The 15,219-nt window shown below is 41.4% G+C and overlaps 1 protein-coding gene across 3 annotated transcripts; it reads right to left on the bottom strand.

Moving 5' to 3' along the window:
- Positions 1 to 340: 340 nt before the first annotated feature.
- On the bottom strand, positions 341 to 14,885 carry LOC113267907 (zinc finger protein 892-like). Of its 3 annotated transcripts, XM_044390167.3 has the most exons (5): positions 14,604 to 14,885; positions 11,966 to 12,134; positions 11,575 to 11,672; positions 9,289 to 9,415; positions 341 to 2,122 (listed from the first exon to the last, which is right to left on the bottom strand). In XM_044390167.3, the coding sequence occupies exons 2-5, from the start codon at positions 11,997 to 11,999 to the stop codon at positions 909 to 911; spliced, it is 1,473 nt and encodes a 490-aa protein (XP_044246102.2). In that variant the 5' UTR covers positions 12,000 to 12,134; positions 14,604 to 14,885; the 3' UTR covers positions 341 to 908. The 3 variants fall into 3 exon arrangements, with proteins under 3 accessions (XP_044246102.2, XP_048080677.1, XP_048080678.1); XM_048224720.2 differs by lacking the exons at positions 11,575 to 11,672; positions 11,966 to 12,134; positions 14,604 to 14,885 and having other exon boundaries at positions 9,342 to 9,419; XM_048224721.2 differs by lacking the exons at positions 11,575 to 11,672; positions 11,966 to 12,134; positions 14,604 to 14,885 and having other exon boundaries at positions 341 to 2,078; positions 9,289 to 9,375.
- Between the last annotated feature and the right edge of the window lie 334 nt (positions 14,886 to 15,219).

The following is a 15,219-nucleotide window of genomic DNA, read 5'->3' on the forward strand; positions in this document are numbered from 1 at the left end:
GATTGTTATTATCCTATCAGCTGCCTGAATTCCGCCTACCTTATTGAGTTGATCCTTTGCAGAAAGAGCCTAAATCAGTGGTTCTTAATCTTGACTGCATATTGGAACTACCTGAGGAATTCTTAAATTCCTGATGCCCAGGCTACCCCCTAGTCCAAATTTAATCTGAATCTCTGGGGCTGGGAGCCAGGTATTTTTTTTTTTTAAGCTTTTTAAGCTTTTTTAAGCTTCTCAGATGATTTTGTACATCCAGGGTTAACAAACACTGGTGTAAATGTTTGCAAGTGTGCAAGTGGAGTGTAGGGACAGAGAAGAAGGAGGATTTCCTGGGCTTAGTTGCTTTGTTTTTTTGTTTGTTTGTTTGTTTGTTTGTTTTTTGTTTTTTCCTTTCTCTTTATTTCCCTAGAGAAACTTTCTGGTGATTTTCCTCTTTGGGATCCTGATCCTTCCCACTTGGCTTCAGGTTGAAACTACTATTTAGACAGCCATCAGCCTCAAGTACTGTTCAGTCTGCTCCTCTGGTTAGTTTTTCTATGATATCAGATGCTTAGTTCTGAGTCTGTTTCTCTGACTAAACCAGACTTCCTCCTTCTGTGCTTCTCTAGGATTTCTCTTCATTGCTTCAGCTTTTTGGGGTTTGTTCTCTTCCCATACCTAATAGCCTTTCAAGGAAGAGAGCTATTTTTTCGCATGACACAGCCTCATGTTTTTTTAGTATACCCTGTAATACTTAGAAAAGATCGACACAATTAGGAGAGAATACATATTTTTTTCCTTTTTTTAAAGTAAAATCTATGCCCAACATGGGGCTTGAACTCACAACCCATAGACCAAGAGTTGCACACTCTGCCAACTGAGCCACCTGGGTGCCCCAAGACTACGCAGTTATTTCATGAATTTACTGCATTCTATTCATCATGAATTTCTTTGTGTTGATGAAAGGCTGAACGCACACTGAAGGTTTTCTCACATTTCTTACACTTGTAGTGTTTTTCTCCCATATGGGTTTTCTGGTGTTGAATAAGAGATGAACTCTGGCTGAAGGCTTTGTCACAATCATGGCATTTATATGGTTTCTCTCCAGTATGAGTTCTCAGATGCTTTGTAAGAGATGAGCTCTGGCTGAAGGCCTTCTTGCATTCTTTACATTTGTAAGGTTTCTCTCCAGTATGAATTCTCTGATGTCTTACGAGAGCTGAACGGTCACTGAAGGCTTTCCCACATTCGTTACATTTGTAAGGTTTCTCCCCAGTATGTGTTCCTTGATGTTGAATAAGAGCTGAACAGTAACTGAAAGCTTTCCCACATTCACTGCATTCGTATGGCTTTTCCCCTGTATGAGTTCTCTGATGTTGAGTGAGGCCCGACCTGTCACTAAAGGCTTTCCCACACTCTGTACATCCATAGGGTTTTTCTCCAGTATGAACCCTTTGATGTTTAATAAGGGATGAGGTATCATTGAAAGCTTTCCCACATTCCTTGCATTTGTAGGGTTTCTCTCCAGTGTGGATTCTGTGATGTTGAAGAAGGTATGTGCTTTGGTTGAAGGCCTTCCCACATTCATTGCACTCATAGGGCTTTTCTCCAGTATGAATGATATGATGTTGGATGAGGGCTGACCGATGACTGAAAGCCTTCCCACATTCATTACACTCATAGGGTTTCTCTCCAGTGTGAATCCTCTGATGCTGAATAAGTGATGAGCTCCGACTGAAGGCCTTTCCACACTCGTTACATACATAAGGCTTCTCTCCAGTATGAATTCTCTGATGTAGGATAAAGGCTGAGTAGTAACTGAAGGTCTTCCCACATTCATTGCACTTCCAAGGCTTTTTCACTGAGTAAATGTTGTGACATTGAATTGGGTTTGAACTTTCCCCAGTTTCATTACAATCCTCCACAGGGTTTTTCTTGCGTTTAATTATGACTTGCCTTAAATCTTTCTTCTGATTTCCTTGCTGCCTTTCTAATGTGCCTTCACACTGCCAGGCTTCTATCAGTCTGGAGTCCCAGGACTCATCCTTTTTAAGTCTCTCCATTATCAGCTCTCTTTCAGATGACACGTCTTCATAAAATCCCTGCTTTGGAAAGGATTCTTTAGTTTCAGGTATAGATTCAGAATCTGAAATAAGTAAAAGAGTACAAGTGTTGTGTTCTCTGTGTTGAGAGAAAAAACCGGCAGAGTTGGCAAGAGGAAAAGAAAATAAAAATGATGCTTATTGTACATGTTTTTAGAATGTTTTCAGAAAGCACCTCCTGGAAATGGCAGAGGAAGTTTCAGGGACTAACAGAGATGGGAGAATGGCTAATACAAGGCACAATAAGAGGACAATGAGGAGGCTTTACCTAAGAGAATGGAAAACTGAGCAGACAAGTCAGGAAGGAGGATAAGCCAGAGGGATGAGAAGGAATGTTAATATAAAATATCTGAGGAAGGGTGGAAAGATGAAAACATAAGTTGAGATTGGGCAGTTTTGAAAAAGTTCAAGATGAAAAAAATCACTTATAATAATCACCCAGAAACAACCACTTTTGACTTTTTAAATAGTTCCCTCTGGATCCCCCCCTTTTTTTCTCTTTTCCTCTTTCTTTCTTTCTTTCTTTCTTTCTTTCTTTCTTTCTTTCTTTCAGAGGGAGAGAGCAAGAAGTGGGGGGCAGGGGGTGGAGGGGCAGAGGGAGAGAGAGAATCTTAAGCAGGCTGCACGCCCAGCATGGAGCCTGATGAGGGGGCTCAATCTCACCATGCTGAGATCATGATCAGAGCTGAAATCAAGAGTTGGACACTTAACCAACTGAACCACCCAGGCACCCCACTCCAGTCCCTTTTTAAAGGCACAGATTTTTTCGTGTTTACCATACACTTTATTTTTGTTTACCATACACTTTATTTTTTTTTTTAAGATTTTATTTATTTATTTGACAGAGAGAGACAGCCAGTGAGAGAGGGAACACAAGCAGGGGAAGTGGGAGAGGAAGAAGCAGGCTCCCAGCAGAGGAGCCCGATGCAGGGCTCGATCCCATAACACTAGGATCACGTCCTGAGCTGAAGGCAGACGCCCAACGACTGAGCCACCCAGGCGCCCCTTACCATACACTTTAAATATGATGTTGTGTTTCCACTAACCACTATCCCCTCCTTTTTCCCTTCCCCTCCTTCTTTCCTTCCTTCCTCCTCCTCTTCCTTCCTTCCTCCTTCCATTCCTCCCTTCCTTCCCTCTCTTTCTCCTTCCTTCCCCTCTTCCTTATTTTTTTGTCATACCCAAATTTCTCAAAAAGGTTTTGTACATTTTCTCATCACATCCTTGCTCCTGTACTCGCTGTAGTCTGGCTTCTCTCCCTACTACTCAGTTGTAACTGCTCTCACTGAAATTACTAACCATTTATATGTGACCCAGATCCAGTGGATTCTTTTCATTCCTTCTTTAGCTTGGCCTCTCAACAGCACTTGACAGTGGTGACCATGTCTCCCTCCTAACAACATTCCCCCCACCTTTTTCCCCCAACTTTATTCAGATATAATTGACATATGTTCTCTCTTGACTTCTGTGATTCTAAGCTGTCCAGGTTTTACTCCTGATTGCTCTTTATTTGGGACTTTTTCTGTTTCTTCTTTTTAAATGTTGATGCTTCTTGGTATTCAGTCTAAATTCTCCTTTTTTGCCCCGCCCCATCCTCCACAACATTGTCTCCATTAAAGACCTCATTCAGTCCATGATATTAATTGCATTTTAGAAAATTGGAATATATTTTACATATAACACTGTGTGAGTTTAAAACACAACGTGTTAATTTGATGTATTTATATAATGATTGCCGATGTAGTGATACTTAGCACCTCAATTACATCACATAATTATCATTTTTATTTTGAGATGGGAATAATTAAGATCTAGTCCTTAGCAGGTTTGATGATTATAGCACAATATTGTTGTCTGTATTCACTACTGTGAATTAGATCTCTAGGACTTATTTGTCTACTAGTTGCAATTGCCTTATATATATCAGTGATCTCAAATTCTTATCTTCAGCTTAGTGCTGTCCCTCACACCCATATATCCAGCTATTTACTTCATGTATCCATCTGGAAATCTCAAATTCAATATACCCATACCTTAATTCATCTTATACCTCAATCTGTATATTTCCCAGCTTTCATCATCTATGACAAAATGTCACCACCATCATTCTTGTTAACAAAAAGATACTGATATAAGATTATGAACTCCACCACAAAAAGGCAGTTTTCTGAGGGCAGGAATCACACCTCTTTGGTTCATTGATATTTCTCAGGGCCTATCATAGTTCTGGTAAAGAAAAAGTATGCATGAAATAGATGTTGTATGGGGGCACTCAGTGGACCAATCAGTTAAGCATCTGCCTTCAACTCAGGTCATGATTCTGGGGTCCTGGGATCCGTCCTGCTTCGGGCTCCCTGCCCAGTGGGAAGTCTGCTTCTCCCTCTCCCTTTGCCCCTCTCCCCGGCTTATGCTCTCCCTCTCTCAAATAAATAAAATATAAAAAAGAAAAGAAAAGAAGAAAGAGAAAGAAAGAAAGAAAGAAAGAAAGAAAGAAAGAAAGAAAGAAAGAAAGAAAGAAATAGATGCTGTATGAACTGAGTTGAACACAAATAATACAAGCAGTGAGCAAATCTGGAGAGTAATAAGCCTTTCTTAAGATCCTTTTATCCCATTTCAGAAACATAACCAATGTTTGAGCAAAATATATTCTTAATGCTGCCATAATTTTCAGAAGTTGAAAATATCATGGCAACCTAAAGCTTAATATATGCTATGAACTATAATACTATTAGGAAAACATATATATATGTGTATATATAGTATTTATTATGTGTAAGCTACTGTTTTAAAAGATTAAATATATGAACACATCTAATCCTCACAAAACCCCAAAGAGCTTTTCTGGCTCCGAGTCTGAAAACTGATAATCATATTGAGCTCTTCCCTCTACTCTAACAACCACAACAAATAAATCACCAAGTTTTACGGATTATACTTCCCAAATCTCTCTCACCCATTCTGTACTTTCCCTCCCCATTATTACCACCCCAATTCAGTTACCATCATCTCTCCCCTACCCTAATTCAACAGGCTCATAGTGGATCTAGTTGTATCCTTTCTCCATGCATCCCTCTCCAACCCCACTCAAATCTGTATAAAACCGTAGTCAGAGTAATAAATGGAACCAGACTCAATGATTACCTAGACGTTAGAACTATAAGGGAACTTAAAGTAACTATGATAAATATGTAAAAGTCTCCAGTGAAAAAGATGGACAACATTCATTAACAGTTGGAGAATTTTAGCAAAGAGATGGAAACTATAAAAGTCAAATGAAAATGCTAGAGATGAAAAAACGTGGTAATGGAGATTAATGTCTTTGATGGGTGCATCATTAAAGTCAATAAAGCTAAGAATCAGTAAACTTGCAAATAGGTCAATAGAAATTACTCAAACTAAAGCACAAAAAGGAAGAAACAGTGAAAAACTAACCAGAAGAGAGCATCTGAGAGCTGTGAGACAATATCTCATGCTCAGAATCCATGTAATTGGAATCCTAGAAGGAAAAGAAACAGAGAATGGGCAGAAACAGTATTTGATGAGTTAATGGCTGATAATATTCCAAAACTAATGAAAGACATCAAACCAAAAATCCAAGGAAGCTCAGAGAACCCTACCTGGGATGAACATGGGCACATATGCATGTGCGTGCACCCCCCCCCCCCACATACCTCTAGATACATCGTATTCAAACTGTTGAAAACCAAGATAAAGAGAAAATCTTAAAGGCAGCCATAGAAAAAGAAAGAAGAACAAGGATAAAAATTACAGCAAACTTTTTGTCACAAACTATGTAAGCCAGAAGACAATGAAGTGACACATTTAAATTGATGAAAGAAAAAAAGCCCTGTCACTAAGAATTCTATATTCAGTGAAAATATAATTTCATCTTCAAAAATGAAAATGAAAGGGGTGCCTCACTGGCTCAGTCAGAAGAGCATGTGGCTCCTGATCTTGGGGTTGTGGGTTCGAGCCCCACACTGGCTACAGAGATTACTTAAAAATAAAATCTTAAAAATAAAAAATAAATACATAAGATGAAAGATACTTTTTCAGATAAGCAAAAGCTGAGAGAATTCATTACCAGTAGGTGTGCACTACAAGAAATGTTCTTATAGGCAGAAGGTAATTGATACAAGTCAAGAATTTGGACCTACGCCAGGGATCAGCACATTATGGCCCATGGGCCAAACTGACCCACCACAGGTCAAATCTGGCCACTCCTGCTTGTTTACAAATTGTTTATGGCTGCCTTCATGCTACAATAGCAAAGTTAAGTAATTGCAAGAGAGTATATGGCCCACCAAGCAAAAAATATTTACCATCTGGTACTTTACACAGGAAGTTTGCTGGCCCCTGATCTATATATAAAATGAATAGTGCTGGCAATGGCATAAATGAAAATAAATACGATTATTTTTTTCTTATTTTTAATTATTCTAAGAGATAACTGTTTTAAACAAAAACAGTAGCAATGTCCTGTGATTTTATAGCATATGTAAAGGTAAAATGCATGTGAACAATTATACAAAAGATGGGAGAGAGGAATTAGAAGTCTCCAGAAGTAAGTTCCTATACTAGACATGAAGTGGTATATAATATTCTTTAAAAATATACTGTGATTGGGACGTCTGGGTGGTTCAGTCAGTTGAGCATCTGACTTTTGATATCAGCTCAGGTCATGATCTCCGGGTCATGAAATAGAGCTCTGAGTGGGCTACATGCTGGCTGGGCATGGAATCTGCTTAGGATTCTCTCTCCCTCTCCTTCTGCCCCTTCCCTCCCACTCGCACTCTCTCTTAAAAAAAAGAAAAGAAAAAAGAAAAAACTGTAATTAAAGAAGCATATTGGCAACTCTAGGACAACCTTTAGATAAGGTTTAATGATAAGCTAATAGTGGAGATAAAATGGAAAAACAAAGAATACTCAATCAAAAAACAGAAAAAGAAAGAAAAATGAACAAGGAAAAGGTGGAACAAATAGAAAACAACTAGCTATATGTAAGATTTAAATCCAACTATACCAGTAGTTACTTTAAATGTAAATGATCTAAACACACCAGTTGAAAATTGCAGAGATTGTTAGGATGTATTTAAAAACAAGACCCAGGGGTGCCGGGGAGGCTCAGTCAGTTAAGTGTCTGCCTTCAGCTTGGGTTATGATCTTGGGGTCTTGGGATCGAGCCTCATGTTGGGCTCTGTGCTCAGCAGGGAGTCTGCTTCTCCCTCTTCCTCTTCCCCTCCCCCTGCTCACTCTCTCTCTCAAATAAATAAATTAATTAATTTTAAAAAATCCAGCCCCAGGGGCGCCTGGGTGGCTCAGTCGTTAAGCGTCTGCCTTCGGCTCAGGGAGTGATCCCAGAGTCCTGGGATCGAGCCCCACATCAGGCTTCTCCGCTGGGAGCCTGCTTCTTCCTTTCCCACTCCCCCTGCCTATGTTCCCTCTCTCGCTGGCTGTCTCTCTCTCTGTCAAATAAATAAATAAAATCTTTAAAAAAAAAAAAACAAAAACCCAGACCCAATTATATGCTGTCCACAAGAAACTTACCTTAAATACGTTTTAAAAATGGAAAAAATATACTATGCAAACAGGAAGCCAGAGTAGCTATATTACTATCAGACAAAATAAAATTCCAAACAAGAAATATTACCAAGGTTAAAGAGGGACATTATAAAATGATAAAGGGGTCAATTCACCAAGAAGATAATTTGTTATGTGTATGCACCTAACAAAAGAGTTTCAGGTACATTAGCAAAATACATTGAGCAAAAACTGATAAAACTAAAAGGAGAAATAGACGATCCCACAATTATAATTGGAAAATTCAACACTCCTCTGTCAGTACCCAGTAGAAGCCAGTAGACAGGAAATTGGTAAGGATATAGAAGACCTGAATAATCTCAACCAAACCTGACCTAATTAAATTTATTTTCAAGTTCACATGGAACATTCATCAAGACTATATTATGAGTAATACAACAAATCTCAGAAATGTAAAAGAACTGAAATCATAAGAAGTATCTCTGACCACACAGAACCAAACCACAAAATTGAAAACAAATTTATTGAAATCACCTAAAATTTGGAAATCAGTAAACAATCCATGAGTCAAGGAGGAAGTCACAATTGAAAATAGAAGTTATTTTGAACCACAAAAATGAAAACACCACATATCAAAATTGTGGAATGCAGCCAAAGCAGTCCTTAGAAGGAAATTTATAGCACTAAATGTTCATATTAAAAGAGAAGAAAGATCGTATACCAGTGATGAGGCTTCTACCTTAAGAAACTAAAGGAAGGAGAGAAAATTAGACCTAAAGTTAGCAAAGGGAAAAGATAATAAAGATAAGAGCATCGATGAATAAAATTGAAAACAGAAAATAGAAGGAATCAATGAAATAAAAAACTAGTTCTTTGAAAAGATCAATAAAACTGTTGAACTCTTAGGAAGACCAAAAAAATTAAAACAGAGAAGATGCAGATTACCAATATCGGGAATGAAAGACAGTAAATCATTACCAGAGCTCACTCAAGAAGAAACAGATCATCTGAATCATCCTCTATCTAGCAAGGGACCAGGATTCAAGGTTAAAAATCTTCTAATAAAGCAAACCCAAGACCCAGATGGCTTTACTAGATTGAGCTTTTGATATCATATCTAATAAAATTTTGCCTTACGAAAGGTCACAAAGACTATCTCTAATGGTTCCTCTAGGTTTTATACTTAGTTCTGTGATCCACTGAAAGTAACTGTACGGTGGGAGGTATGGATTTTCTTTTGGCATATAGATGTCCAATTGTTCCAGTACCATTTATTGAAAAGATTCTCCTTTTAACATTGAATTGATTTTTGCATCTTTGTCAGAAATTAATTGACCATATATGTATGGGTCTATTTCTGGGCCATCTGTTCTGTTCCATTGATTTACATCTATCCTTTCACCAGTACCACCACACTGTTTTGATTACTATAACTTTATAAATCTTAAAACCAATGTAATGAAGCTGTCCTTTTTCAGTACCAGAGATAGTGAACGTTTTCTTGCCAAAAGAGAAAAGAAGCCAATTCTGAGCCCAGAGTGATCAGGGATCTCCTAGGGGATTAACGCTCTCTGGAACTGAAGCAAAACTATGGCACTTTAGACGCTGTTAGTTATAGAGGAAGCTTATGTCCCAGTAAGCAGTTTGCATTACAAAATAACTTCCTTACCCCAAAATACCAGGCTCCCACAAGTCTCCACTTTCATATCCATGCCCATGTACCTTTGGGCAGAATTCAGCTGTTCTTCTTCCACATGAGTGAAATCCATTTCCTCATCCTTGACTGTCACCAATTCCTGGAAGAACAAGCACATTCTTATAGGACTTAGGGAAGAGAACAATCTAGAAGAGGAAGTATTTTTTAATCTGAAAGTTAAACCTTTATTTAATGGAACAGCCTAAGATTTCTAAGTATTAGTCTGTGTTAAGGAAAATAATAACAGCTAACATTTATAATATATTCTCTATGTGCTAAGTCCTTTGAACAACCTCTTGCAATGATAACTCTATGAAGTAGGCACTATTATTAACATTATTTATAGGTGTGAGGATCAGATCTGAGATTTGGACCCAGGCAGCCTGACTCCAAAGCTATACTCTTTTTCTTTTAATTGAAGGATAGTTGACATAGATATTGTCTCAGGAATACAACATAGTGATCTGACATCAAAGCTATATCTTAACTGTATTTTTCTGTCTCTTACATAGTTTACTAAATAAATCTAATATAAATTAACCAATGAATGGCAAACAAATGTTAATTACTAATTGTACTTAGTTGTTATAGATGGGATAATTCTCAGGCATGTAATTTATACTGATTCCTGGAATATTCGGAGATTTTATAGAAATTCTGCTTGATATCCTGATGTATATAGAGAGCCATCCTGTTCTAACACAGGCTTCTTCTTTCTCTGTACTTAAGGCTATGACTTTTTGATTTATTTAGTTATCCTTTAGTAACTACAGTTGTTCTGAATGAGTGGATTTGCTGATTGCAAACTAAAAATGATCAACTGTTCTTCATATTCTATGTTATATTGACAGTCATGTGGGTGTATTTTGTTGACCAAAATTAACTGGAGAATACTTTGTGAGAAAGTCAATCAACAGAATACCGTGGTTAAGAGGCCCCTGGGTGACACAGTTGGTTAAGCATTTGACTCTTGGTTTCAGCTCAGGTGTTGATCTCAGGGTGTTGAGATCAAGCCCCACGTTGGGCTCCGCGGTTGGCATGAAGTCTGCTTGAAATTCTCTCTCTCCCTCTCCTTCTGCCCCTCCCCCTGCTCATGCTGTCTCTCTAAAATAAATAAATCTTAAAAAAAAAAAAAAAAGACTACAGTGGTTTAGAGGCATAGGATTTAGGATCGGACATACCTGGGTTCTGATTAGGATTCAACTACCTTATGATTCTGAGCAAGTTACTGTGAACCTCAGTTTTGGGATATTTTTTATGATTTTATTTTTAAGTAATCTCTGCACCCAATGTGGAACTTGAACTTACAACCCTGAGATCAAGAGTCACATGCTCCACTGACTGAGCCAGCCAGGTGCCCCTGTGAATCTCATTTTTACTGTGAAATAGGCATCATCCCTAACTCACATGTTTTTTTGTTTAAAATAATGTTTGGAAAGTGGCTCTAAATGTTAGAGTTCCCCTGAACTCAGTCATTAGACATCTTCTCTTCTCCATCCATTCTTATATACCTAGAGGCAATCTGTTATTTCACCCATATTTAAAAAAAAAAATCCTCAAAAAAAAACCCACAAAAAAACAAAAAACAAACCTTCTTTGGTCTTCCTTCCCACTATCACCCTATTTCTGTTCTCCTTTAGTGTAAAACTCTCCAAAATAGTTGTCCATAGTCCCTGCCTCCAATTTCTCTCCTATTCTCTCCTGAATCCTTTCCAATCAGGTTTTCATTCCTGTCATTCAATGCAATTGTTCTTGGCAGTCACCAATGATCTTCATATTTTTAAATCCAATGGTCAATTCTCAGTCCTCATCTTACTTGACTTAGCAGCAGTGTTTAACACAGCTGATCACTCCCTGCTCCTTGAAACACCTTCTCCACTCGGTTACCAGGATGCCACACTTTTGACTTCCCCCTACCTCACTGGCCACATCCTCTCAGTCTCCTTTGCTGGTTCCTCTTCATCTCCCTGACCATTAAGAGTTGAAAAGCTATAGGACTCAGTAATAAAATTTCATCTCTTTTCTATTCCCTTAGAGATCACAGTTTCATGGCTTAAAATACCCTTCACACAGATTACTCCCAAATTCAAGGCTCGAGCCTGAGCTCTCCCCAGACCTTCAAGTTTTCAAGGAAAAATTACTTTGGTTCAGTTCTGTAGCTGGGATTGCTGTGGACGTCTGAAGCAAGATGAAAAAAGGAAACAACACACCGTGAACACCAAGCTAAGATTTCAGAGGAGGGAACTTAAACTAACTTGCCTGGAACTCAACAGGAAGGAGCTCAACAGTAGGTTCCATTTCTTCTGTGTCCTGTTTTTGGGGCAGAGAGGCATCCTCAGTAGTAATGGCTGGAAGGACTAGAGGGAGAAAAAGCCATGAAGAAGGTAAACTCTATTCACTAAGACAAAAGCTATCACAAGCCAGCTAAATTATATACTCAAGGCCTATTCAATTTAACTCAAAACGGTGGGTTGAGGATAGAGTAAGATGATAAAGTGAAAGTGCATTGCCCAAAAAGCTAAACTTGTAGACCCACAATTCATCAGCCTCTTGGAATAGTCTAACAGAGAGTAGAAAAGTGTGACCTTTTATCACAAAAGCAAGCAAAATGGAATATTCTCTCTTCCAAGGCTATTTCTGTAATTCTTACCTTCTTCCTCAGCTTCAATGGTCAGATAATCCATGATCAGCTTCTCTTTTTTGTCCTGTTATTGCTATGACTTCCTTCTTATTCACAGTTTCAGGTGAGATAAACATGGACTTTTCAGCAATACATAATCTGCTTCTTTGTGTAAATCATTCAACTCTACTGTGAAGCTCTGGAGAGAGATTTTTGAGGTTAGGCTCGCCATCCTCTGGAATTGGTTCCTGCTCCCTGGGGCATCTCCCTCTCTCTATCTCTTCTCCTAGGAGGCTTATTCCTATGCATTTAAGTCCTAGGGCCTCAGAAGTAACTCTTTGCTTGAAACCTTTATTATTTAGGCTAAATTAATCTCCACAGCTGGAAGACCATTCTCTAGAGTAATGAGATCAGCCACTACATGCCACACCAGGACAAAACCAGTACAGAATCAGGGCAGGGAACTGTGAGCCTCACACCTGGTTCCAGACTGTGCAAAACTCCCATGAGACCCTAAAGCACACAACTGACCATAAGGTGGCCTGTGATTATGGTAGCAGTAACTATAAGCAAGGCTCGCACCGTTGGTTCATCCTTATTCATAAAGACAGGCAGTTGATAGATGGGGCCTTTATACAGTTGATTCCCCACCTGCTCTTTTTTAAAGACCCCAAAAATGTATAGGCAGGGATTCCTTTGCGTGGTCGGGGTGAGAACAAAAGACTTCGGTGATTAGACAGTAATAACTGACAGACGAGGTAAGTTCCCTCCTTGTCAAGGGAGAGAATCTAAACTTTTAAGCAGGCTGAATGACCATGAGGAACGAAACCAGTCAGTACAGCATAAGGTGACAAGCTGGCACAAAATTCAACAAAATTTGGGAGAAAAAAATTAAAATAAAGGACGCCTGCAGCACATCCTGTTGAATGGCTGCCACCAGAAATAACTTATTAACTGTATCCTGCTTGTCACTCCACACCTGAAACTTTTGGTTTGTGCCTATTTAAACCCTAAGCTTCATGCATAATCCTTCCCCTTTGGAGTGTACTCTTGGTTTGTAGGCAAAGGCTGCGTTTCCCAGGTTTGCAAACTGCATGGCAACAAAGCTTTTCCTTGCCACTGACCAAATCCTTGCATTCCAGGGTGTGTGTGTGTGTGTGTGTGTGTGTGTGTGTGTGTGTGAGAGAGAGAGAGAGAGAGAGAAAGAGAGAGAGCGCGCGAGCCACAACAGTCCAGGCCGTGTGTGTGTGTGTGTGTGTGTGTGAGAGAGAGAGAGTGAGAGAGAAAGAGAGAGAGAGCGCGAGCCACAACAGTCCAGGCCGTGTGTGTGTGTGTGTGTGTGTGTGTGTGTGAGAGAGAGAGAGAGAGAGAGAGCGAGCGCACGAGCCACAACAGTCCAAGCCGTGTGTGTGTGTGTGTGTGTGTGTGTGTGTGTGTGTGTGAGAGAGAGAGCGAGAGAGAGAGAAAGAGAGCAAGCCACAACAGTCCAGGCCGTGTTTGTGTGTGTGTGTGTGTGTGTGTGTGTGAGAGTGTGTGAGAGAGAGAGAGAGAGAGAGCGCGCGCACGAGCCACAACAGTCCAGGCCCTGTGTGTGTGTGTGAGAGAGAGAGAGCGGGCAAGAGAGAGAGAGAGAGAGCGAGCCACAACAGTCCAGGCCGTGTGTGTGTGTGTGTGTGTGTGTGTGTGAGTGTGTGTGAGAGAGAGAGAGCGCGCGCACGAGCCACAACAGTCCAGGCCCTGTGTGTGTGTGTGTGAGAGAGAGAGAGAGAGCGAGCGAGAGAGAAAGAGAGAGAGAGCACGAGCCACAACAGTCCAGGCCCTGTGTGTGTGTGTGTGTGTGTGTGTGTGTGTGTGTGAGAGAGAGCGAGCGAGAGAGAAAGAGAGAGAGAGCGCGCGCACGAGCCACAACAGTCCAGGCCGTGTGTGTGTGTGTGTGTGTGTGTGTGTGTGTGTGTGTGTGAGAGAGAGAGAGAGAGCGAGAGAAAGAGAGAGAGAGCGCGAGCCACAACAGTCCAGGCCGTGTGTGCGCGCGCGCGCATTCAAGGGTATGTGTGTGTGGGAGAGGGAGAGGGAGAGAGAGAGAGAGAGAGAGAGAGAGAGCGAACAGTCCAGGCTGTGTGTGTGTGTGAGTGAGAGAGAGAGAGGGACAACAGTCAACCCCTTGCATTGGCCTCTAAAATGCAGGCAGGCTCCAAAACTCTGATAGAGCAAGGCACAGAAAGGTTATGAGTAAGACACGGACCCCATTTTTTTTCTTTGTGTCCCAGTTCAGATAAGGCTGTTTGGTAGAAGGGCAAGACTTAAGGCCAAAACCGAAGGGAGGCGCTCAAGCTCCCGGGCCTCCCACTCCAGCTCCCAGAATCCCCTGTCGGCCACGCCTCCTTCAAGCTCCCGGACTCCACTTCCCGGAGGACTTAGCGGCAACCGCGCTTCCGGAACGCCTCCTCGCTCGGACCTAAACCTACAAACCCGGCTTGCCTCCCAGCCAAGGAGTACGCAGAGCGTCGGGGACTGGGCCCGGGACGCGCCAGCAGGGCCCAGCCCTTCCCCCGCCGGGGCCGGAACCTGAGAACCTGGCCCGGGCTGCTGCGGGAGACACTGGAGCTGCGCTTTGCGCATGGACCGGCGGGTTGGAGAGACCCGCGCCTCGGGCCCAGCTCTCTCTTACCCCTGGACGCACTGCGGTCTCGGCTCCGGCCACAGGGTGGGTCCCTGCGGGTTTGCGCTCTGGGAAGGACAGGAGGGGCAGACGGAGTCGCTTTCCGGACTCACAGAGCTGCGGGGAAACAAAAGGCTCGAGCCCGAGGCTCCGTCTGGAGTCGCATCTGCGCACTTGGAGGCGACCGCGCCAGGTCGGGGGTCCCGGCGGAAGGACTCCACTTCCCAGAGGGCTCGGGGACATCGGTTCCCGTCTTCGGGGTGGGGGCATCTGTAGAGCGAGGGAGAGAGAACTGCAGGCCTTCAGTACCATCCTTAAGGTGGCGATAATACTTCATCTGATAGGTCTCCTTTCTGAATAAAATGAGAAGCTGTCATTAAAAGCCGGGTGGCTCAGTTGGTTAGGGATCTGCCTTCGGCTCAGGTCCTGATCCCAGGGTCCTGGAATGGAGACCCCTCATCAGGCTGCCTGCTCAGCAGGGGCGTCTGTTTCTCCCTCTGCTTCAGCCCATCCCTCCCCACTCGTGCTCTCTCTCATTCTGTCTCAAATAAGTAAAATCTTTAAAAAATAAAAATTAAAACTCCAGATATTTTCAGTGTCTTATTACTAATTGGTGGTGGTGTGG

The sequence above is a fragment of the Ursus arctos genome, unplaced genomic scaffold, assembly GCF_023065955.2.
Source record: "Ursus arctos isolate Adak ecotype North America unplaced genomic scaffold, UrsArc2.0 scaffold_2, whole genome shotgun sequence".
NCBI classification, from domain to species: Eukaryota; Metazoa; Chordata; class Mammalia; order Carnivora; family Ursidae; genus Ursus; species Ursus arctos.